Here is a 26,395-nt window from a genome sequence, read left to right as displayed (position 1 = left end):
GGCTCTATGTGAGTTTTCTACTCAATAAAATATTTTATTTGAAGCAAGTCACATGCTTGAAATACTGCAATTTTTTGTTCTAAGTAACTGTATTACTCAGTGGCTGCAGACCTTTGGGCTCAATCTTGCTGCTCCTGAAGCTAATTTTGTGGCTTGGCCACTAATTCCAAAGACTTCTAGAAAGTGCCATAGCCATGAAGAACCCAAACTTTGACAACAGCTTTCGCAATGCCAGTTAGTCTATCAGTGATCCCAAAGATGTGCCACACAGTTTGAATCAACCTCATTCTCCAGAAGGACTTGTTTTGGGTTGAGCGGAGGCTCCCTGTGAAGCAGTTCCTCAGAACCCAAGCCTCCTTCCACCCTGGAATATCTTGTTCTCCTCTAAGCCTTTTGGGGCACCTCTTGGCGTGCCCGCTTGCCTTGGCTAAACTTCTACAACGCCTCAAGAGGCCGGAGGGCTGAGGGCCACGCTCTGTCAAGCCTTTTCACCAAACCCTCTGCTTCTTCCCCAGGTTTTATACCCTCTGCGAGTGGCAGCGGGCGGCAAGGCTCCCACAGCGGCTAAGCCATGGGTCGCCTCCCGCCATGCCCACCTCGGTCCCCCCGAAGGGTGCCATTTTGGGGGTACGGCTGGACCGAAGGGTGTCATCTGCGGGTACGGCCGGGCTGAAGGGTGCCCTCTCGGGGGACAGCGACCCACCCCGTCCCCTCGCCTCTCCCCGCTCCCTCACAGGGGGGTGCCGCGGCCCGGCCGGAGCGGGCTGCCATTAGCATTCAGCCCCGCCGCCATGCCGCGCTGCCAGCAGCCCTGCGCCGGCCGTGCCTGCACGCTGCCAGCGCCGCCGTGCCGCCGGCTGCCGGGGGGGCAGCGGGGGAGGCAGGGGGAAGGTGCGGTGTCCTAGCGGCCCCGCAGCCCGGGCGCTTTCTCCGGGAGCCCCCCTCCCTTCCCCATTCTCCCCGCCGCCGCAGGGGCTAGCAGGGGGAAGGGGGCGCTCCCTCCCCCCCCACCCCCCCCCCCCCCCGTTTTCAGCACAAGGGGAGGGAGCGGGGGGGAGTTCATCGGCACAAACAAGGAGCGCAGGACCCGCTTCCTCCCCCCCCTCCTGCTTCCCTCGGCGATAAATCCAGCCGGGCTATGCATCGCGATGGGGACGCGCTGCCGCCTTCCCCGCGCTGAGGCGGCGGCTGCTGCTGCCGGGGGGGCCGCCATCCCCTCGGCGGGGACAGAGCAGCCGCCGCGGGGGCTGCCCGGCCCCCGGCGAGGGAGCAGCCGCCGCTGAGGCCGCCCTGCCCTCGGCCGGGGCCGCCGCCAAGGGCCGGGGGGAGCCCGAGCCGCTGCGACACGGGAGGGAGGACGGGGCTCGGCGCGCAGGGAGGAGGCGCAGCGGGCATGCGCCGGCCGAGCCGCTGACTGGATCCTCAGGCGAGGTACCGAGGCGAAAAAAAAAAAAAAAAAAAAAAAAAAGGAAAAATAAATAATAATAACCCTACAGGAATGAGGGAGAGAAGAACGGAACGCGGCGGAGGAAAGCGAAAAGGGGCTTAAAAAAAAAAAAAAAAAAAAAAAAAAAGGATAAAGCAGCGCTGGAGGAGCAGCTGTGGCATGTGGGCACCGCCGGCACCAACAGGTAGGAGGAGGAGGAGGAGAGCAGGGGCTGGGGAGCCGGGGCTGCCGCAGCCGCAGGTGCGGGGACCCCCCCCGGCTCGGGGATGGGGTCCGGGGGGGCGCTGAGAGCCGAAGCCCGCAGACAAAGCCCCGGCTCCCCGCCGCGGGGGGCTCCCGCAGGGCGCCGGCAGCTGCGGCTGCCAGGCGGCGGCACCCGGGCGGCGCGGCGCAGCCCTGCCCGGCATGGCCGCGGGTGGCGGGCGGCCCTTCCCCGGGGGGTGCCGGCGTCTGTGGGGTGCGTGTGGGGTGCGTGGGGCTTCGTGGGGTGGGGGCGAGGGGAGGCAGGGCCGCCCGGGCGGCGGGGACGGCTCCACAGAGGAGGGGGAAGCGGCAAAGGGGGGGGGGGGGGGGGGGGGGGAAGGAAGGTGGGGGGGGGGAGGGGGAGCCTGATTTCATGGTTTTAAAACGATGCCATGATCTGATCAGCCTCTGTTTACACAGCAGCAATCAGGCTCTTTTGTGGACGGTAAGAATGGCAGGGTTTTGCTGGGGTTCAGTGGGAATATCCTTTGTGCACACCCGAGGTGGAAACGCTCGGGGTGGGGAGCGAAGGAGCCTGATCATGCCTGCTGTGGCTCCCGTCCCTGGCTCCGGAGGGAGGGGGAATAATAATAATAATAATAATAATAATAAAAACAACAGCAGCAGACAGTTCTTTAACGTATTTTATTTTATTGCACGAAATGGTGTTCCGGTGAGCTTCACCGGGAGGATTAGTGGGAATCGCGGAGCCCTAATTAGCTAAAAAAAAAATTAAAAAAAAAAATCAATCTATTATATGTTTATTTAAGCATAACCAAAACCAGCCCTCCTGAAAGGATGGGCATTGTATCTTGGGTGTGTTGCCTGTTTTTTCTCAGTATTTACATCGAGCGTTGCTTATTCTGAATTATGTTGAGGCTCTAAAGATTTGCATTAAAGCGGGGAGGGGGGGGACCCTAAAGCATAGTGCTATCGCCTGTCTGGCATACCTGTTTATTTGGAAGCCTAAATGATAAAATTATGGCTTATAGGAGGAAGGGAGGGGAATAATGAATACTGTTTCTCTTACAATGTGCATGAACCAACACAGTGTGATTAATGTGCTTTGGTGACTTGGGTTAAAAAACATAAATTCTGCAGGGTTTCTTTGGGTGTGATCCGTATCAACACAGCAGCTGCCTCTAAAACATTGACAAATACTGTAGCCGTAAAATAAATATAGGTAATGTCAAAATATCAGCAGCCTTTGGGGATTTTTAAAAAGATGTCAGTGATTAACTCTTGGGCTTGCAAACTAGGAATCTTTTTGATTCATAAAATCTCCGAGGCTTTAACTGTAAAATTATATATGCTGCCGAATATAAGGGGCACTGGTCAGTTCTGAAACTGTAACGAGCCAAATCTGTGAAATGCCAATAATCAAACATGCTAAACAGTAAGTAAAAAAAAAAAAAAAAAAGCCTCGGGATTTTTGAAAACAAACAATAGTACTCAAATTTACAACTTCATTTGCTTCTCCATAAATTAACATCTTTGTTAGCACTTTCTGACATCATTTCTTGTTAACTTAAGAACTGATAGCTCGATTTTTTTTCAGATATTTTGATGGCATGACAAATCAGAAAGAAGAGGATGTACTGTATGACTAGACACCAGATCAGTTCTGTTTGTGGATTACATTTTCAGTAAGATGTATGGATCTATTTTTTCCTTGTTCTTATATATAGATCATGAGACTTGACTGAGGCAATATACATATCATCCATCCATCTATGGCGAACTACAGCCATGCAGCTGACAACATTTTACAAAATCTCTCTCCTTTAACAGCTTTTCTGAAACTGACTTCACTGGGTTTCATAATAGGAGTCAGTGTGGTGGGTAACCTTCTGATCTCCATTTTGCTAGTCAAAGATAAGACCTTGCATAGAGCTCCTTACTACTTCCTGTTGGATCTTTGCTGCTCAGATATCCTCAGATCTGCAATTTGTTTCCCATTTGTTTTCACCTCTGTAAAAAATGGCTCTACTTGGACGTATGGGACTCTTACTTGCAAAGTGATTGCCTTTTTGGGGGTTTTGTCCTGCTTTCACACTGCTTTCATGTTGTTCTGCATAAGCGTCACCAGATACCTAGCTATTGCCCACCACCGTTTTTATACGAAAAGGCTGACCTTCTGGACTTGTTTGGCCGTTATCTGTATGGTGTGGACCCTCTCTGTAGCCATGGCTTTCCCCCCAGTTTTAGATGTGGGCACCTACTCGTTCATTAGGGAGGAAGACCAATGCACTTTCCAGCATCGTTCCTTCAGGGCTAATGATTCTTTGGGATTTATGCTTCTTCTTGCCCTCATCCTCCTAGCCACACAGCTTGTCTACCTCAAGCTGATATTTTTTGTTCACGACCGCAGGAAAATGAAGCCAGTCCAGTTTGTTGCAGCAGTGAGCCAGAACTGGACTTTCCATGGTCCTGGAGCGAGCGGTCAAGCGGCTGCTAATTGGCTGGCTGGATTTGGAAGGGGTCCCACACCGCCAACCTTGTTGGGAATCAGGCAAAACGCGAACACCACAGGCAGGAGAAGGCTACTGGTTTTAGACGAGTTCAAAATGGAGAAGAGAATCAGCAGAATGTTCTACATCATGACATTCCTCTTTCTGACCTTGTGGGGTCCCTATTTGGTAGCCTGTTACTGGAGAGTTTTCGCAAGAGGGCCTGTAGTACCAGGGGGATTTCTAACGGCCGCTGTCTGGATGAGTTTTGCCCAAGCTGGAATCAATCCTTTTGTCTGCATTTTCTCCAACAGGGAGCTGAGGCGCTGTTTCAGCACAACCCTTCTTTACTGCAGAAAATCCAGGTTACCAAGGGAACCTTACTGTGTTATATGAGGGAGCATCTGTAAATCTTTAGCCTTGTGAAACACTACCATTCTCTGCTAAGCAATTGTGGCCTGTAGCCATGTCTTGAGAAGAAAATCAAGAATGGGATGTCAGCAGTTGTAAGGATTTGGGCAACATTCTGCAGTCTTTGCAATAGCTCACCTCTAATCCTATTTTAAACCTAAACATGTTCCTGCTGACCACTGCTGAAGGTTTGTAATTAAGAACAAAGGACTGAACTACTGCCCTGAATTCCTTTATGTGGTTGAAATCTAGATTATGAAAGTAGCAGGTGCTAAGTATCAGTGCTAAATGCTGTGTATATCACTACATAAAATAAGACCATCAAAAAGATTAGCATTGGACATCTTAATAAATTAAGTTGATATGAGGTTAATGTGTTGATAAAACTAATTTTAGACATCTGAAGACCTTTAAAACATTTCATACAATTATTGTTTTGCAAAGACTGAAAACTGGGGACTCAAGTACTGTAACTGATTAAAGATGTGCCATGCATTATTGGATTATCACACTTACAAATCTGTTTGCCTTGTGAGTAAGTTTTGGGGAGCATTCCAAAGCAGTATTTTTGTTCGGATTTAGACTTTACTTTTTTTTTTTTCCTTTCTTTTTTTTTCCTTTTTTCTTTTTCCCAAATATATTACTCTTTCTAAATACCATTTTCCTTAACGGTGAAATTACTAACATTTAACTGTATTCTGTGGGTTTTGCTGATTTGGTATAAAGTTTAATAGACTCTTATTTATATTTTTTAAAAAGCTAGATATCAGTCTGTTAGGCAACGTTAATGATAATATCCAGTCATAATTGAACAGTTATAATTATACAGAATAAACACATGTTGCCTTAAAGGGTTATCTAGTATCTTCCATTTTGTTTAGCATTGAAGCAAATAAGCAAGGAAAATTGAATCAGTAACTCTGGTCAGTCATTTGGGAGTGCATGAGAGATCACTTAGTCCTCTTTTTTCCTTTTTACTCCAATGGTTCCCAAAATCAGTATGCACATCACTGGGATGATATGATTTTTTTCTAGGTGTGCCGCCCTTTCTAGTTTGTTCTGAGAAACACAGGCAGTTGATGTATGTTTATATTTTAAGACAGCTGTCATGGGGAGACCGCAGCCTTAGTATGATATCTTGCACAATTTGTGAAGCATTTATTCTACTGAAGGCACAGTCTTGTTTATATTTTCTGCACATTTTGGTGTATTGGTTGTTTTAAATTATTTAAGTTTTAACTTGTGAAAGCATATAATATGATTTCTTAGTATTTTAGAAATACATTAGAGTCTGTGAGTCTTTCCTTCTTTAAGATACAGATGTGTGGATTTCAATATAAAGTTGCATTTGCCAAAATTTACCTGTGTAGCTTGTTAATTTTCTTGGAATAAAATTTTACATTTTTCCAGTTATACAATTAACCTTTTTTATTTTGTCTAGTGAGCTAGCATGAAGTACTGAGAATGTAGCCATTATGAATTATTATCCTTTGCAGTCACTGTATTCCCAAACTGTAAATGCATGAATGATGGGGACCACAGGATTGATAAATGATATTATCTACAGTAGCACTATTGTGTAGTTTATCATAATTACCCATCTATCTGTTCTAATATGTCAGTTATATTTAAAGTTACAACACAGTATTTGACATTAACTTCACGGTTTAATTTTGGAAAATGTGTATATTTGAAGCACAACATCATGAGTCAGTCGATCGTAAAGAACATTGATTTTTTTCTTAATTTTTTTGGAGAGACAAGACTAGAGGTCTTAATTCAGTATTGGTGTATCTTGTTCTTTGTTGTAGTTTTATGACCAGCAAGTTAATATATACATACACGAGCAGCAGTCAATAATGGAAATGCTTAAATTTGTATGATAACATTATACAACATATGCAACAATTCAGAGAGTTGTGTCTATATGTGATCAGACAACTTGATCAAAGATTTAGTGAGCAATCTGTTTGACCTCACTTACACTTTTATACTGAGGTTGATTGGTTGAGAGGCATGGCTTAATATACTGTGTTGAAACAGAAAACTTGCTGAAATACCGAGTCCTCATCAGTACAAGGATGTTTCAGAACGTAATTTGAAACGGGACCAATAAACTTCCACCAAAAGGACTTTTTTTACTACACCGGAAAAGGCTTGGAAATTAAGGTAGTTAAGCAATTGTCAAAGATAGCAGGAGTGCATAAAAACCGAATCGTACGTTGAGAAAAATTCTGAAAGTTATCCCACTTAAGTTTATTAAAAGGTTGATTGGCAATAACTTCAGTCTAATTTCTATAAAATAGTAACCTTTACAAGGAACATTGATATTACATATTGTAATAAAGAAGTACATATAAATAAAGTTGTAAATAGTGTTATAGTTGTAGAAGTAGTCGGTTCTGAGGATTAGCCAGAAAATTTTCAACTATGAAATTTCACAAGCTGCAAATTTGGGGCCTGGCCTAGCTCCTAATAAAGTCAGTTGGTGTTTTCCCGTTCACTTCATTTGGAGCAGAAGCAGGCCCTCATGTTTCTATAGTACTATGCTTCTGAAATACTAAGAAGGCTGTATTTACTATGCAGTGGGAAAAGGAAAAAACAATTTAAAATTATTTCCCTGGAAGTTTTGCAAGCAGTAACTGATGTAAATTAAAATAATAAACAGTAAACAAGTCTGAAAGCAAATATTTTGCTAAATGTTTTTCTTTTGATATGAATATAATTCCTTTGACTAACTGAAAAATACACGAGTGTATTGCTACCTGACAGGGGAAGACTTTCTCTTTCTTAAGTGAATTTTTATACTTGTTCCATTAAGAAGTCTTGTGACAGATGTAATTCCTTTTATTCTCTCCAGTGTTAAAAGAACAAGGGGATGTGCAGTGAAGTTAAAAGCCAACATGTGAAGTAACATGCCATGCAAAGTTATTACTCAGTGGAACTCACTGGCGCAGGATGTCCGGTACCTTAGAGAGGTTCATTACATGTAGACATGAAGTAAAGCAGTGCTTGCAGGTTCTGCCACGGGTGCCATTTGATCCTAGTCAGCACATCAAACCTCATGCATTGGGGGATGAATTCCAAAGAGCAAGAAGGTTCCTTCCAGCTCAGTACACGGTTGTGTCACAGAATGAAAAGCTCTCTGCTCTCATTTTAGTACAGGAGTGAAATTGGTGTCAAAGCTTATGCAGGGCTGGTGGTTACTCTTCTGTTTCAGAATAGCAAAGAATATCACAGTGTTTTATGTCTGCGTTGATCTTTGATGCTCATGGGTTATGTGATGCTAGTTGTTGTAATTTTCCTGGGTAAGAAAAAAGAAGAGTAAGAACAGGTGCCCTCAAGAAAAGACTGTCTGCCCCTCTTGCTTTCTTGCCCTCTATTTGTGCCACTGGCCCTTTGGCAACCTCTCCATCAGTTCTTCTTCAATGTGAAATATTTCATATATTGAGTCCTGTATTTCTTCTACTCCAGTGCTCCTTAAGAAGTATCTCAGCCATCCCCACTCCACAGCAGATAAGAGGAGCCCACTTTCCTCGATAGTAGTTTCTTGCAGCAGCTTCCCAAGGTTTGTCAGTGTCTGGGTTCCCTCCTAAAGACAGAGAGAGGCCACTGGTTCCTTCCAGTTGCCCTCCTGGGGCCATTATGGCATGGTGCTTGGCTAGCACACTGCCTATCTTGCCTTTTGGCTTTTGTCATGAAGTAGTCACTGTCTATGTTATGCAGAGAAAAATGCATACTGGCGAGAGGGCAGCAGGAAGCAATTTCCCCTCTCCCAACTCCTTCATAAAGAAACCACAGTTATTGTTGCATTGATCCTCTAAATGAATAAAATGGACAGTTAGCAAATTAATGCAAGGTTTTTGGTATAGCCCTAAAATATTATTACACAATGGTTTTCAGGCAGTCTCCAGGCCTTGAGGGCAGAGCAGCCTGCTGTATCCGTCTCCTTTTAAGTGCATTGAGTTTGCTCACTTGTATTGTCTGTGCTTTGCCTTCCAAGCATGAGAACATTTTACTTATATTAATCCGAGCCCAGTATTGCAGCAGGCTGCTATTATTCATGGGTTTAATAAATAAAGTCAAAGGGAAGTCTGGTGGTTTTTGAGGTGAATTAAAGACGTACTTTGACTAATACTTGTTTTTTTAGCAAATGTTGAATAAAACTACGGGTTGCCAGGCTCTTCCGTAGTTACACAGTCAGCTGTCAATTATTGAAAACAGAAATGGTGTAGACTAACTTGCATAAAACATAGGTAATACAAAGCATATGCACGCTAGCCTCTAAGGACTTCCTGTGTTTATTACATTTCTTGAGGAATGAAGTTAAGCTGAACTAAAAAGCTGCAGGAGAAATTCAAAGGAAAATGGTGGGTGTTTTTCCTTTTATTTCTGCTTTGTTTTAGCATAGCCCTGCTAATCTGCAACCTGGGTTACACACCCACAGACAACCAGGAGTTGACTGTACAGTTCTGCATACCACATAGACAACTTCCCTCCAGTTTATACTCATTGAGAGCTATGGAAGTGCACGCTACTAATCTGATCGACTTTTCAGAGAAAAGAGGAGTCTCATCCTGAGATACAGTATTCTTCAAAACTCAAATTCAGTGTATGCCCTCTGCTTTTGTTTACTGAAGTGATTTTGAGTGTGAAGAAATCAGTGATCTAAATCAGTAATGATCATAAGCGTTCTCTGGCTGTGTCCATTAACAGCAGGATGAGATGACATTTTGCGATGCATATGCCAGCAACAAATCAAAGAGTTTGATATTACACACCATGACTTTCCTTGAGTGGCCTGAAAATAGCTCATGCTTATATTTAGAAAAGATACGATGAAGCTGTCCATTTAAATGGATAAAGTCTGTAACTAGCCGGTATCAGAAAACAAAGCAAAACAAAAAGTGAATTTTAAAGATTGCTCATTATAAATAGCAAAGAGTTTTTGTGGTGTTTTTTTGTTTATCTGAACTGTGTAATTACATAAGTATATGATGATCAAAGGAGCGCCACAGTAAATAAGTCAGAGTTTTAATAGTCTAAAGAGGAAATAAGTAACAACAAGCCATTTGAAGTAAAATAAATGTAGCTGACCATGTGTTTCATAATACTTAGGAAACAAAGCAATAATTGAGATTTTCACTACATAGTGATTTTGCGTACCCAATGCATTTAAAAAAAAAAGTCATTAGACAATGAGGTGACTGATACAGTCCAGTGAGACTTACTCTTCACATCACAGCTTTTGTACTATGCACTACATTTAATGAGCATGAGATTTGAAAACAGAATTTGTCTGATATAACTGTCAACAAACTGCATTAACTACAATAAAACTTCTCCAAATATTAGGTAAATTACTGTCTACAGAGATTATTCAAAATTATCCCTGTGCTAATTTAGGAAAAGTCTACTTCACCTTTGTAAAAGAGCCATCTAGTTAAAGATGTTTTTTCCATCCTTTCATGTGTTAGTCAAGACAGCTTCTTCTGTAATGTGGAATTAAAAATACCAAGTTTGAAAGGATACATCTGATTTCCAACTATTATGCCACCTATCCATGGTATTGTTGTCATGTTTTAAGTAAACCCACAAGGTCTATGGTTGAAGAATGTAAACAGTCACTTAGAAAACAAACAAACAAAGCAAAACTCAATGACATGCTTCCAGTTCATTCTCTCTCCTATTTGCATGGAATGCTAAAATTTCAACTTTAAGAATTTGAAGGCAAACTCTGAAAACAAGCATGTTGAAGGGGAGAGAAGGCAAGCCAGAAATACATTTGTTGAGGTTATCCTCACAAAGAAGAAGGTTACCATGTGTGTATTGCATTTTCTGCATGGTTTTAGTCTATCAGCTTGCCCAAGCTTTGCCAATGCATTTAAGCAGCATAGGTTGAATTCTCATGCTACCATCAACTACAGCATTTCCAGACCCCTTTTATTTTCATTCTATAACTGTAAAGCTCAGGCATGTTATCATTCTTATGCAAACTGAAGAAATTGCTAAAAATAGAGTTTTGCACTACAATAATTTTGGAGGATCAGCTTCTTGAGACAGTCTAAGAGCAGGGTACCTATTTCTGATGACTCCTTTAGGCAGCAGCCTGGAGGATACAACAAAGTTTTAACCCCTGTTCACGAGCTAGCTAAAGTCCTGCTGTCCCTCAGTGAAACCACCTCCCATGGAACCGGCCCACCTCCAGCCTGTGACCCACTTCCATGCTGAGATTAAGTAGGACTTCATTTGTGCATACCCTGAGTGTTAATGGGTGAAACTGAGCAGGGAGCAGAAATGCCTAGACAATATTCATAGGCTGCAGATAGATGATGCATTTGTTTTCTCAAAACAGAAGTAACAGAAGAAGGAGAGGCCCAGAGGTAAACATTTTTGTGATCTGGTTGGTATTTCATGCCCTGTTGCCCCCTCAGCAGTGGCTGAGATCTTCTGGTTTACTCTTGATTTTTTATTTTCTATTTTTTGGAAAATATATTCTATCTCTGCCACTCTACTATATCCCACCCCTTACAAGTTGATTTTATGCTTAATCAAGTTTGTATAGTCTTTACAATACATATTTAGTAGTAAAACATTCGTAGCTTTGCACTGATTATGGAGATATATATCAGTGTAAGTGCTTGCCCATTTCCATAAGCAATTCCTGTGTTACAGGCACACAAATCCTATTTTTGAAATTAAGGCACTCTACAATTATGCGTTTCCTGAATTCTCTGTTAAGGCCCTTAAGCTTTGGAAATTTCTCCTATTTGATCCAAAACACTCAATGCAGATTATTATGGCACACCGCAGGGAACATTCGATCTCTCTGACTGCAGGACTGTTTGGACATCATGAAGACTGGAAATGTATATTTAGCTCCTGTGTAATAATTTATGGTAATGACTGAGCAATAGAAGCGATAGTGATGGGGCTCCTAAAATAACATATTTGGGTAATTGCAACTTTTAATCGTAAGACATCCAGAACAAAGGAGAAATGCTCCTTTTGTAAGATGATTATGTAAATGAAAATTAAATACACAATTAAATGCAGTTCCATAGGATTTTGATTAACATATTCTGTCAAAGCTACAGCAAGATGGACATAAAAAAAAAAGAAGAAAAAAAGAAAGAAAATAGAGTACCATTTGACATGTAATCCTTGTAACTTTGGCTATATTCTTGCAATCCCTACTCAAGGAAGAAATTCCCTCTCTTTTGTGGAAACTTGTCTCAATAAAGTCTGTAAGATCTTGATAATTTATGTAAGCGTTCATGTTCTTTACTTGACTAGTTCTCAGCGAGAGCATGGTACAGCAGGTCTTGAACCATAATCTGTGTTGTACTCTATGTGCAAAGCTAATCTTTTGATTGCTTTCAAGAGGAAATGTGTATGTGTATTTATGGGCTTTTCTCAGGCTCTTTGATGGATTGTGGTGTAGTTGCTTCCAAGCAGTGGGGTTCGAGCCCATGGGGAAGGCATGGAGCATCACACTAGAGCATGACAAGTGAGTATAGAAACAGGTGCAAGGAAGGTGAGGGACCTGTGCTAATAGGAGTAGATAATGCTTTTGGACTTTTTTTTTGTAAGTTCCTGTGTGTTGGTACGGGTATCTGCAGCAAGGTGGAGTGGAATGCTGCTGCCCCCACCTCTTTCCATAGGAGCAGACTGGAAGTAGTACACATTATAGGTTGGTTCCTGCCCCAGGCAGCTGGTGTGGTCGTTTTGGTCACTAAACCCAGCAGCATAGGGATTTAGCCCAGGTGGATTATTTGGTCGCAGTCCATGCTGTTCGAATGTGTGAAGCTTGTTTTTCTTTCAGTGTTTGCTGTGAGTAGTTTCTGGTTTTCATAGGTAAAAAAAGAGGAGTGTGTAAAGAGAATGAATGGGCAGATCAAATCCTTTTCAGTACAACCTTTGTGTGAGGAATTTCAAAAGGATGGAGATAGATGTGGAAGTCCCTCATGGTTTTACCACAGCTCTGAGACAGTCTTGTATTTCAGCTTAGTTAGCATATATGCACACAAGGGACTGAAGTGATCGGCCCCCATCAGCATTCAGTCTCTTCCCAATGTAAATCTCCAAAAAGACAGAACACCATTTGTGGACACTCTTTTATACAGATGACCTTCCTCTAAGAGGCATGTTGTTGCAAAAGATGAGATTTATTGTATTCTTTTGTATTGGAGAAAATTCAATATTGTATCTTTTGGAATAAAATTTCATGTTATATTTGCTTATTAGCATACCAACTTAAAGGCAGTGTTACAAAAAGAGTCCATTGCCCTCTTTGAACTAGGTGAACCATAAGTCTAACTGGTAAACAGTATCAGCAGGGATATCCTCGTCCTTTGGCATCAGATAAATGCTGATATGTTAGCAGTCATTGCAATATTTTACTGTAAAACCCCTGAACAGGTTAATTTCCCACTTTGACATTTTCCTTACACAAACATCTTCATCCCCTTTCATACAGAATGGGCTTGGTAAATATGGATGCTTTGGGTGGTATTGACATCTCAGCCATGCCATCTAAGGACAAGTGCTAAATAATTTATTAATTGAAAGTTCAGAAGAGGCTGTGTAAAGCAACAAAACAAGCTATGTTTTCTTAAGTTGTGTTTGTGATCCATTAAACATTGGCTTTGGTACCTGGGTATTGACAGACCTAGCATACAAACCTGATACAAAATTAGAAATCAAGCTGTCAAGATAATTCCTAGTCATTGAGTATAACTATGAAATGCTATTGTTAGGTGTATTCTAATGGACTGATTCTTTGCAAATATTCACAAAGTCCGTATGATAAGACACAGATAGAAAAGCCTTGGCCATATTGAACTTAGTAATAAAATGCCTGTTGCTTTCAGTGAAGTCTGAATGCTGTGCATAAACCTTAATTTCCAAAGATGACAGATTCACTTGTGCATGCCCAGCATGTCTAAGAATGGAATTTTTAAGGCCTTGACCGTATTCTTAAACATTTTGGTTCTCTTTTCTTCATGACAAGGTTTTGTATGATGCTTGCTGCAATGAAATCTGAACTCCCTTTGTAATTTGTGTTTATATAACCATGTTGCTTAATAGCCTCATTACGGACAAGTACCTCTTTGTATTAGGTTCTGTGAAAAAGCAGCCTCTGTCTAAAAGCTTACAATTAAAAGATAACAGAAGATGGGTACAGACGAGTGGGCTTCCAAGGAAATTATGAGACAGTGTTTGTTGGTAAGCATGATGGGAGAAGAGATCCCACAATACTCCATCTTTTTTTTATCTTTTTTTTTTTCTTTATTTTTTATTTTTTTAAGGAAGAGAGGGAGAGAGATGATGGAAAAGGGAAGTTTTCAAAGGATTGAAAAATAACAAGGGGATGGGTTCTCAGCAGAGAAAAGCAGCTTGGGAGAAAGTACAAAGGCTGTTTCCTGAAAATGTAATTGTCGGTGATAATTGTCAGTGATAGCCTGTCAACATGAGCAGATCAGAACCTCTCGATAAAGAAAGAAAGATGATAGGCCAAGAAGAGCAGAAAGAAGTGGCAGTGAAGCTGAATGAGGGACAGAAAATAACTGCTGATCCACAGCATTAGGTAGGAAGAGGTCATTAGAGGTCGTGTTGAAAGTAAGGCTCAATGAAAACAGCTGGGGAAAGCCAAGGAGATTGACACCAGGTACTGACTGCAGCCAAGGAGCTTAAAAAGCAGAGGTAGAATAAGATAGCAGGGTAGTTGCCAAAGTAAGTGGAATATGGAAGTCCAGCTTTTTTTGTTTGCTTGCTTGTTTTTGTTTGCAAATTAAGGAAGAGGCTACATTACCCCTGAGTTGTTACAGGAGGAGTCAGAGGACAGCAAGAAGCTGATGAAGCCAGCAAGAGTGACTGAAGGACAGGTCTGGATATTCAAAGGAGGGATAGGAGGTGAGGCTATCTGAAAGAAAGGCTGGAAGAATGACCAGATTTGGTTGATTGTCCATGAATCAAAGCAAGTAGATGTGCATTTGAGGTCACAGGAGGAGAAGCACTCAGGCAAAAACGGAAAGGCTGAGGAGAAAGGGGGGTGGCATTAGCTAGGGAGTGGGAGGGTGAAAGAAGTTAAGAGCCAGGAATGAGGGTCACCTAGACAGGAGCAGGTTGCTGTAGTCTCTTCGAGGTTCCCCTTACCAATGACTTTGTGCTAACCCATGGCAAATAAAGCAATGCCAAGGGTTTCCAACATCAGTGATGTCTAGGCAGCAGTGGTGCTAGTGCTTGTGTAACTGCTGTGGTCCCAGTGTGGCAGCAGTGGTCCCAGTGTCTTGTAGCCACTATTATATCCAAGTTCAGCAGGAGCTTGAAGAAAAGCAGAATAATATCCATCATTTTCCATTCATTCCTTTTTAACATTATAACAGGATTTTCTGTTCTACTTCCATGTTCTTTTTCTTTCTCTTTTTGTAATGTTACTCTACTAAGAAAAACTACATGTTCTTCATAAGTGACACTCTGTATTTAGAGTATGTTGGGCCAGCAATTTTGATAACTTTCAGACTGAATGATAGCTTTTCTGAACAGTGGAAGTGCAGCTCCTGTGCAATTTGAGAGCACTGCAGTGTTTTATTATCATTATCTCCCATAATGGTGGTATCTTGGTCTGGTGAAGTGACCATTAGGATGAAAGCCAGTAACTTCCAGGTTCTCATTGCAGCTTTGCTGCTAGCATCATTGCATGGGTGACCTTGGATGATTTATACAGGCCAACTTTCCAGTTATCCCCAGTTAATTTTAAGCATTCCAAGGACAATTGGGGCTCCTAGTGTAAGACACTAGGTGACCAATTTCCAAGGCAATGCAGCACTAATAAGTACAGATTATGTTAGTGTGCTAGGTGTGTAGGTGGTAAAACTGATGAAAAATGTTTTGTTTAGCACGTTGTGCCAAGTCTTGGCCTCCTGCAGGAAATTTCAACATCTTTTCAGATTTTTCCTTCTTGAGAAACTCAAAATATTATGTGAAAAAAAAGCTGTTTTCTAACCTCTTCTTAATGATTAGGCCAAGCAGTGTTTCAGGATACAAAAGTTAGATAGCCAGATTATTGGTCAGCTTGAAAATGTATTTGTTGTTGTTGTTTTTGTTTCTTTTTTCCCCAAGCATTTTTTCTGCATAATGTGCCAGTTGAACAAAATGGCTAATAATATAACTTACTTGAAGGATGAGAGAATTAATGAGCTAATGTTTCCAGATTTCTGAAACTCATTATAAATCAGGATTTACCCCCTGTAATTGACAAGGCCATGATAAGAAGCCCATAGCTACCCTAGGCAAGGAAATAGTTGTTAAAGCCTTTTCAGCTAAAAGTTGACGAGACAGTGTGGTGGTCAGCTTTCATTGCTGACGGTAGACTGCAGCCCAAAAGTTTGGAGACAACTGTGACAGATGATTTGGGATGTTCAGATAACCTCATCTTGCCAAGAGATATGTTCATTAAGTTGTCAAAGAACTGAAATGTATGCATTGCCCATCCATCTGGCATATAATTTAAATACAGCTGAATTCCTGACCTCAGATATGATATAAGCATTTCTGAGTAGACGTGACTGATAAATTTGCATAAACAGAGGCTCTTAGAATAAAAATACATTTTAAAAGGAGAGTTAAAAAAAAAAAAACACTTCTGAGATCTAGACTCATGACAACATTGATAGATGGTAACATACTCAAATAAAAAAAAATATTTTACTGAGTACTAAATAATATTTTTAAATGTTTGCACAGGATTTTTAGTACAATTAATAAAGTCTCTCTGTAGCCTGAAGAAAGGTGTCAGCAGTTGAAGTGCCTGAAACTGAGATACCAAATTCATCACAATGAGTTTTCTGAGGGCTGAATAGATAATCTGCATGATTTTAAATATTAAAAGCCTTTGTCAGGGTAGATATGCCTGCAAAAATGCAAGCTGGCAGTTACACATGATGAAGGTACAGTTGTCTGGGCAATTCCGTATCTGGGTTACCAAAAATATTATAAATAAAAACAAATATTGTTACCTGATTTCATTTTTTTTTATTTACTTTTGCCAGACAGCAGTACCGTCATCAGTTCAGTGGATTTCAGCGACACCTAACATCTTAATATTTGAAACCCAGTCACACTGATCTGATGCTAGATCCCAAACCTGCAAAGCCCAGGTTGTGTGTGCTGACCCTATGGGAACAGTAGTGCTGTGGATGCTGCCTGTGTCCCCTGGGAGGCTGTGCAAGCAGCCTAGGCCCCCTCGGCTGTCTGTGGAGCTTCAGCAGACAGGCTGATGGTTTGACTGATAGGCTTGGAGAGAGGTTCTCTGAATGCTGCAGGCTTTCGAAGTAGGCACCTAAAGCAGAACCTGAGGTTTGAAGCTGTCAATACCCCTTCAGTCTTTCTTCAGGTCTCTCTGCAGGAACACTGCCGCACTCTCAAGGCTGCATCTAGCAGAAAGGGAAGAATCATCCCTCTCTATCTGTGCAGAAGGGCTGGTGCATGGATTTAAACTTCTACACAAGCAGATGGCAATATTTTCTTTTCCCCTCCCTTTTCTCGGCACGGAGCTCATCACTCTCTTCAAGTCACGAATCTGGAGATATGTTTATCAAGAGAGCTAATAGCAAACCCTCCCTCTGCTGTACAAGCAGTTTAAAGAGTGATGTATTTCTCACACGCTCATGAGCATGCTGAAAGCCTGCTTTGCTCATGGGCACTTCTGAGCAGCCCCTCAGTAGCTGCTTCTGCCAGTGAGGCTCTCGCAGGCACCCATGTCACAGCGTGGGAGGAAATGGCCCTACCTTCTAGCAGATCATCAAAATCCACATGGATTTTAGTAGTTCCACAAGGCAGAAACTTCTGCCAGCACTCAGGTGAAGAAAATGCAGACTTGTAGATACCAGAGGTACAGGTGTTAGGTATTTCTGTTCTGGCCATGGGCCTTTCACCACTTCTTCTGCACAAGTACCACCCCACCCTCTGCCCATTTTTTCCTTTCTCCTCCTACAGTTTCTCCATGCTTGGAACATTATGTTCTTGGAGGGCAACAACAGCAGAACTCATATGTCCCTGTTCAACAAAAATTAAGTGAATGTAAATCCATGTCTTGAGCAGTTTGGTGCCCCTGTGCTTGCTTCCAGGTGTCTTGTGGGAGGGCAGAGCTCATTCCCAGGGGACAATTTGCTGGTTTTCCCTGCAAAGACTCCTTAAATCTGTAAGCATTTACAGGATCTGGTCTTCAATCCTTCTTTGTCTTTCAGTGTTAGGCAGGCTCAAGAGCAAGCTGAGGCACAACAGTGCTCCATGACCCTTGTTCCGTTCACTGCAGGTCCTCCAGCTCGCAGTGACCACCCCACAGCACCTCCTACACAAACAGCCAGGTGTTCTGGGGTCCCTCTGGTGGCTTCAGGCTGTGCTGTAGGGATTTCAGTGGTATGAGGGGGTGAGCAAGTGCTTCTGTCCTCGGGAACTGAGGTGGGATGAGCACCCCAGCCAGTGAGGATGCACAGCTTTGTTGTCTTTGCTCAGGCCTCTAAGCCAAGCAGCACACCGTGCAGCAGGAGCTCTCTGAGGGACTCGGGGTGCCGTGGGCACTGCAAGGTGGGCAAAGGGTGGAACTGCCGCAGAAGAAAGAAATGGAAAGCGGTTTCCAGTGTGGATACACAGGTATCAGAAATTTTACTGAAAGCAGGGAGGGTCCCTGGGAGCAGCACGGATGCTCAGAGAGGTGATGTGGAGAGGCTGCAGGAGTCATTGGGGTTTTGGGGAAAGGAGCGTGGGCAGGCAGACACATTGGGTTCAGTGGGAGACTGCTGCAATGTAACCTTTCATTAGTAGGCATCCTTTAAATTAGGTCAGTTTAGACACAGTCAAGGTGTCTTTGGTTTACAGAGGAATTTGAAAATTACTTAAAAATAAGATAAATGCAGCCAGAAAGCTCTTAAGGAGTATGGGAATCAGTGACAATTGGACCCAGTGATCCCGTCTCTTCCAGGCCAGCTATCAATGCTGGTGCATACCCCAAGGGCAGGACAAGGCAGAAGGAGAGTATGGGAAGCCATAGTTGTAGGAGATGTGTGATTTAGTGCTTTCCCTGCAGCCTCTCTGTGAAATGCTTCTCCTTCACAGAACTCCCAGGGGAGGATGGGAACAGCGTTGTCTCGCACCCTCATTGGGATGATTTCTCTCTTCCCTTTCCCCCATGTGACACAAGCAGGGAAATTAATATTCCAAACCATTAAGCCTGTTTGGTGAAGCTAGCACGTTGTTATTTAAGATGACTGTGATTTTTTAATTGTATTTTTTTAATTGACTCCATCTAACTCAGCATTTGAAAAACCTTGAAGATCATATTATGTGCACAAGCACAATTAATTTGTTTGTTGCAAGGACCCCAGTCATAAAATGTGTAAATCCAAGGCCATCGTGGAATTAAGACTTAAGGTCATTTAAGCAATTCTGCGTGTGAATAAATAACATTCAGCCTCCTAATGCCCAAAAAGTATCCAGGCAAAGCCCACAGAACCGAGGCTTTCAGCACAACACTGCCCTCTGGAGCATTCTGAATCACTCTCATCACAAGCCAAACAAAGGACATAAAGGAGAAAAATAGAAAAAGGCCTTGGTCTCCAATGTAAAAATGAATAGCACAGTGCAATGAGTAATGAAAGCAGCTATACTGCAAAAGCAATGGAAATATAAAGACATTCATCCCCGTCACAAATACCAACAAACATTTTTCAACAGTGAATGGAAGGCAGAAAGAAATTGAGAATTTAGAACAGACCTGGAGAGAATGGCACATAATAACAAAAATGCTTTTTAATTTTGCTCAGAGGTCTTGGCAGAATTCTAACAAAGAAAAATCAACAAGCTATTGGGAAGGAAAAAAATAATTTGCTCTCTCAAAAATCTATTTTAGATGCAGATCTTTTACTGCTAGGCATCCTTTCACATTTTGGTAGTGTTTGTGTCAATGCAAAGATGATATGTTACCTTGTGCTGTCAAGAGCTTACCAAAATAAACCTCATCAACAAGGCATTAAATAATAATATCACCTTTCCCTGAAGTTTTGATATTCTCTGTGATGTACTTATGCATATTTTTAAAAGAACATAAATTATTGATTCCCTCCTTCCATCAAACCTGTCTAACCAGTGAAGTGTATATAGAATGCAGTCCTGTACTGAGCTCTGTTAAAGAACAATCTACAACACGTAATTGAAAGCTTGGGCTTGATAGAAGTGAATTTCTTGAATTTATTAAAGGCCTAATCTTGCAAACACAACCTATAACCAGCAACAGCTTATCGTTGCTGATCCTTCTGATAGCAGATATTATTGTCAGTAATACATGTGTGCAGAATTGGATTCAAGGATGTAAGAACCACATTGCAACACCAGCTTCCCAACACAGTATGTTTCAGCTAAACAGAATCATGGAAAAGCTGAGGTTGGAAAAGACGTGGAGATCATCTAGTCTAAACACCAGCTCAGCAGAGGGTCAGGTAGAACAGGTTGTTCATGGCCACATCCAGTCAGCTTCTGAGTGCTTGCAAGGCTGGACAGTCCACAACCTGTTAGGGCAATTTGCTCGAGTAAACACTCGCAATAAAGATTTTTTTTCTCTCATTTTTGCTCAAGTAAACCACCCTCGCAATAAAGTTTTTTTTTCTCTCATTTTTAACAGGTATTTTCTGTTTTCTGATTTGTGCCTGTTTCCTCTCGTCCTGCCACTGAAGATGGGAGGACCTGTCTTCTTTAATTCCCCAGCCGGGCATTTATTCACGCCAATAAGGACCCTCCTTAAGCAGTCCCAGCTCATCAGTTTCTGCTCTCAGCCTCTTCCCATATGTCAGGTGGACAAAGCCCTTAATTTTCTTTGTGGTCCTTTTCTGGACTCACTGCAGTGTGGCTTTGTCTCTGTTGTACCGAGTGGTCCAGCACTGGACCCAGCACTCCAGATGGATCTTGTTGGCACTGAGCAGAGGGTAGGGATGCCAGCGCTTGACCTGGTGACCAGATGCTGTAGGCTTTTTTTGCCAGAGGGACACATTGCTGGCCTGTGTTCAATTTGGGGTCCACCAGGACACCAAGCGCCTTTTCCACGAAGCTGCTTTACAGCCAGCCCCCAGCCTGTGCCGATGCATGGGGCTATTCCTCCCGAGAGGAATTCGTAGTGCAATTCAACATCATCAGGATAGTAGCTGCCAATGAAAAGAGCTGAAATAATGACTTGGGAGTAAATGACTTGTGTTGTTGTAGTTGAAAGAAAGGTTATTTGAATACCAGTAGACTAAGGGGAATGGATTGCAACAAACAGAAATAGCAAGAAAAGGGAAACAGCCATCCCCTGGTGAGTGAACGTCTGATCATAGAAACAGAGCTCCTGGATGATTCACTCAGGGCTTGATCTAGTAGCTGTTTAAGCCAGAGAGATTTTCCCCAAGGTTTTGGGGCACACTGAATGAAACCCAAATGTATCATGAAGAAAGGAAGAAGTTGCATAACAATCTTTTCTTTTTTTTCTATCCTGCTAATAACAAGCAGGCAGCAGAGTAAGCTTCTACAAACAATGGGAAATTCTGAAGGCATCTCATAAACTGAATTTAGAATACTAAAATGTAAAAATGTCAAGTACAGCTTTAGTTAGCCTCAGCGGTACCTCTGCAATGCAAACAATTAATTATGCACATGAATGTTTGCAGGACTGGTACATATATGGGGAAGGATATTCAAAGTAAATGATAACACAAATTCTATTGTCCTCTCTGTTCCATTCTATTGTCCTCTCTGTTCCATTCTTTTGGGAATAAAATCCAGTTTGGCACTACTGTATTCAAATACATGTTTGAGTGTTTTATAGAGTTGACCACTATGCAAAAAGTGAAGAGAAATGATTATATATTTTATCCTATGAGGCTAGTTATGAAATACTGATGCTAACGTTGCAGTGTATAATAGAAAGTAACAGTTATCAGACTTCATCTGTAGTGCAAGTGTTTAACAGTTTAATAACATGTTTAATTTCACTTCAGATCCAAACAGATAACATGGGGTCAGCTTGGCTGATTTGTATATCTGTGCATGAAAGACTGGTTTTCCCTTTAAAACTGACTTTTCCAAACACATGAGATTGTAAAATTTATGAGGCAGAAGCTGGAATTCAAGTAAGTTTTGCTCTTCACTGTAAAAACTTGGAATAAAAAGTTTTCAGAAAACATGTCCTGGTTGGATGTGAGATAGGATTTTAATTTAGGATCATGGATTAGGGCCGCTCTTGGAAGATAATTTATGAAGCAGATTTGTCCATTCATACCTTCCTGAAAGTAGAAATAGATCACAGAAATCTGAGATGTTTGTTTTTCATTTCAATATTTTATTAGAAAATCTAAATTTCCTATACAGCATTCAAAAGTTTACTTAATTCACTCTTTTGTAAGTAATTAATCTTAAAACACCAGATGGGAAGATGAAGAGCTCTTTGCCTCCCATACTCCCTGTGCAAAGCCCTGTATATTCAGTGTACAGATGCAATGTAGAAGGGATAAACTTATTATTTGTGAGTGTCCTTACAGAAAAAATAAGTAAATAAATGACAAAGTAGAAAACAGTGATCAGAAATCACCACGGGACTTACTTTGTTTATTTGCATTGATTATACAAGTATTTCTATATCATCCAGACACATTTGAGTGGATGACAGCTTTTTTACTTGAGATCTTTAGGATCATTTCTACTTTAAATACTTTCAGATATAAAATCTTTAAAGCATTCATTGATAGCTTTGTATAGTCAAATTTGTCTTCTTAAGTCAGGCTTTCTAAGTGATAGCATTGTTATCATCATCTAATATTTAAAGGAGCTGAAGGTCTTGTCCTCAAGGATATCAGTTTAACTCCAGCTCTGTGTATGTATTTAGCTAACTCAGAGGACATGATGTGGCTCATAGTGATTAATAACTATGGTCTTCAGAAGCTGGCATCTTCACTGAGGTCTACAGTATATCTAATTGAATTGGCCCCACTGAATTTAATCTTGAGATCCCCAACACACATAAGAATTAAGTACAATTTTAAGTATAGTTATTAAATTATACTTTCATTTGACTAGGAAATATGGGCATGCAACACTTAAGTGACATGAGATGAAAGATTAATAATAACTCCATACAAAACTTACAACTTTTCTTTATAAATAGAATGGCAATGTTTAGAAAAGATAGAACAATTATTTAAATATTTACAAAATATAGGCTAAGAGCGAGTCCTTATTCATTGTAAGTCCTTTGGTATTAGTGAAATCAATATACAGTTGGGGATTCAGACTATCATCCAGGCATACTGCCAGTAAACTGAATGACTCTTTACCCTTGACTTCAATAATATGAAGTAGAGAACAAAAATGACTATCGAGATGCCTGTAATTCAGACACTGGAAAGCCTGAATATAAGGCAGCTATGTCATACATGTTGATTCAGTGGAGTGGCAACATACCCTTGGAGGTTATATCAAAGTAACGAGAAAGGGGCACCTACTCAGAGTGCAACCCAGAAGGTCTACAAACTAAACAAAGTAAATAAAAGCTCACTAGTAAGATACAATGGGCACAGAAACCCTCTTCTGACCTTCAACACCTGGAGGCTTTCCTGTCCAGTCAAGATCCAGAACACAGAATCCTCTCCTGAGGATTTTAAAACAGGACTCTGGGAATGATTAGAGATCTGATAATTCAATCCCTCCTCAGGCTGAAGGAATTCAAACCTTCAGTTGTTTCATGCCACTGGACTACGATATAATCTGTTGAAATGGAATCATTGTTTGATCAGTGCTGTGAGACTGATGAAACCAAAAAGAAAGCAAACATGGTAGAACTTGATGTTATAGCCCAGTGAATATACGTCTTTGCTCAGAGGTATTGCCTTCCTGATAAACAGACTCCTGTATTGTTGCATTGTTGCTGATAATCTTGGACCAGTGTCTGCAAAAAGCATTTATGCTTCTAAAGATTTAATCAAAATACAAACTGATTTTCCTGGTATCGATATCAGAGCAGATAAAGAAACAGTTGGGGAAAAAAAAAAAAAAAAAAAAAAAAAAACACACAAAAATTGTCCTAATAATGGGATTCGTGATAGGATTAAGGAATGGTTAATGAATGATTAGTGCCAATCAAAAAAGTTTGAATTAACCTATAAATAGAGATTTCAATATTTCTGATTAAATTACAAATGTTAATTGTTAAAAGCAATATTGATGATATAACGTACTTAGACTTCTGTGCATCATTTGACCTAGACCTGTACAACTTTATGCTTCAGAAACAGGATACAAAAATAACTGATTAAAGCCATTGAAAACTAGGTAAATGACAGAACTCAGCCTGAAACAGTAGATGGGGAATCTGCATCAAATAGGATTTTTTTAATGGGGGCTTTCAAGGATTTGTTCTTGGCCTCAGATGATTTTGGTTTTTTTTTATCAGTGACCTGGAAGAAAAAAAAAAAATCATGACTGAGAAAGTTTACAGAAATTGAGGAGGCAGTGAATAATGGGGCTGACAGATCACTGATACAATTCAGATTGTGCTTTTGACCAGGCACAAACAAACAGTATGCATCTTTCTCATCTTTCTTCAGCTGAAGCTGTTCTTGAAGAACAGGAACTGCATGCTAACCAGCAGTCATTGCAAGGATGACTTGATGTCCTGGTAGATATCAGCCAAATGTAGGCTCCTGGTGCACAAGTGTGGCTGAAGGAGCCAAATGAAACCCTTCAGTGCACAAATAAAACAGTGTGAACAGTATTAAAGGGGCTGTGTCACTCCACATTGGGTATTGATGTGACTGCCACCAGATAACTGTGACCAGTTTCTGTCCTGGTGAATGCTGAAAAGCTAATCAAGATTTAGGGAAGCCCACAGCAGCACTTAAAAGAAAGTCATGAAAAGACTATTTGGCTTGAAAGACTAAAAGAATTGTTTTATTTGGGGCTACTGTTTAATCCCATCTGGGAAGGAAAAATTCATTTTGCTGACAGATCAGCCTGATACAGGCCAGCAGAAAGGCTGCTGAAAGAGTGACTCTACCACAAGTCGTTGGTGGCTTGGTGGCATGTGTACAGGAAGGGTTAGGGACTGTGGTGCCTCAGTGCTGGGCCCTGTTGGAGTGAGTGGTTCTACACTTGTTCCTCTGGCAAAAGCTTTTAAGGACAGGCAGTCTAAATTAAAGAAAGGATCCCATGACTCGGCTGCTGTCACTGCTCTGCAGTGCCAGGTGGACAAGAGAAAGAGAGAAGGTCAGGTTAGATAATCACCTTACAGTCTTGGTGCTTATCTGAACCTTATGTTTATCATATCCTACCTCAATCATTCGTATCAGCAGAACTAGTTTCTAGCCTCATTAGAACAAACTGTCCTAAAACATTTCATATTTATCACATCTAGTCAAGAAACAATTCCTGGGGAAACTGCATTTTTCCATTATATTTCAGCACCAAGTCTAGAAGTGCACCAGCTTGCAAAAATGAGGATGAGGAAAAATCCTAATTAAATTTCTCTATTAAAATAACTTAGTCCTTAGGGAGGAGGGTGTTAAGGTGTGGACAACAGGTTATTATGACTAAAAGGGCAGAGCTGTCACCATTTGTTAGCTTGTAAATGACAAAAATGCAAAAGATAACATTTTTAATGCAGTAACCCACTGAAAGCAACCTTGCTTTTACAGGGTATTTCCCATGCAGGCTGCCTTCCAATCCAAGCAAGCCAGATGAAAGTTTGAGCACTAAATATTACCAGGTGAAATGAATTTGCACGGTAATTGACCTCCTGCAACATGTCACTAATACAGTGTCCTTTCCCCTGGCTGTGGCCTCTAATAGAAGTTTTGGAAGAATATTAACCTGGCTGTATATTATTTTCTGGTTCATTAAATATAATAGCAATTCTGGCAAAGCTTTTTGTTGATGAGAGAGGTTTGGCCTCCACAAGAAAACGTTGTCACAATAGTAGATGCTATATCCTTATCTAATTTACTTACAACCAATGCAATTTTGAATAGAGGTATTAGATGGCAAAACCACAAAGGACAATTTATAATTTGCAGCCTACAAAGCTATCCCAGCCCTCAACCACCTGCTTTGCCTCTATTCCCAAACATTCCTGCAATCCCAGACACCTTTAATGGGTTCTCTGTTGCATATCAGCCCTTGGCTCCTCTTCCCCTGCCATTAGGACAAACTATTTCGTTCTAAAGGTTTAATTCTCCTTTGCCAACAGGATTCTGAGGAAGGAAAAAGCTTGTCATCCTTTTAGTGTTTTCACTCCCATACTTAAAAAAGGCCCTATAAAACAAAAGGGTCCAAGTGTCTGTTTTCAGTGTTTCATCCAGTTTTAAAGCATCTGCTGTTGCCCTCAAAGTATCTCTTTCAGGTCATTTGTAACTGTCCTGGTCTGACGGGCGGTGACAGTTCACCTTTTCTTATCACCCTGCAGATATTTACTCAGTAGTTCAGTGTTTTTTCCATGGCGTACTAATAAAACACCTGCATTTATACAAGACCTTTTATCCCAAAAGATTTCAACAAGCTCTGCAAGCTGTAAATTTACAGTAGTACTGTACAGGTAATGTAGCTTTCAGTTCAGTACAAAAGACAGTATCCAAAATCTGGAAATCCTGATATTCTAACAAGTGACTGCTGAACGCAGAATTAAAGCAGAGGGTTGTGCATTTTGGAGGCTTAGTCTCAGGTGTAGAGCTAGATTAAATTCCCTGCTGAACCCACACCCAAAAAACTCACCCAGGTTTCCTGTGGGACCTTGGGGAAAGTGCTGGTGCCCAGATCTACAAAGTATCTT

At 41.4% G+C, this 26,395-nt stretch overlaps 1 protein-coding gene across 4 annotated transcripts in view; it reads left to right on the top strand.

Moving 5' to 3' along the window:
* The first annotated feature begins 750 nt into the window (after nucleotides 1–750).
* GPR85 (G protein-coupled receptor 85) overlaps nucleotides 751–26,395 on the top strand; it is a 44,237-nt gene continuing 18,592 nt past the window's right edge. For 2 of the 4 annotated variants that reach the window (XR_011092010.1, XM_068669502.1), the window contains exons 1-2: nucleotides 751–1,631; nucleotides 3,249–26,395. The exon at nucleotides 3,249–26,395 is cut by the window's right edge. Coding sequence is in view for 3 of the 4 variants with exons in the window: in XM_068669502.1 (XP_068525603.1) it covers nucleotides 3,424–4,536 (1,113 nt within the window). In the remaining variant the exon portion in view is untranslated. The other 2 variants (XM_068669503.1, XM_068669504.1) reach the window with 2 other exon arrangements.

This window comes from Anas acuta, chromosome 1 (assembly GCF_963932015.1).
Source record: "Anas acuta chromosome 1, bAnaAcu1.1, whole genome shotgun sequence".
Classification (NCBI taxonomy): Eukaryota; Metazoa; Chordata; class Aves; order Anseriformes; family Anatidae; genus Anas; species Anas acuta.
This window is presented reverse-complemented; position numbering and strand designations above follow the sequence as displayed.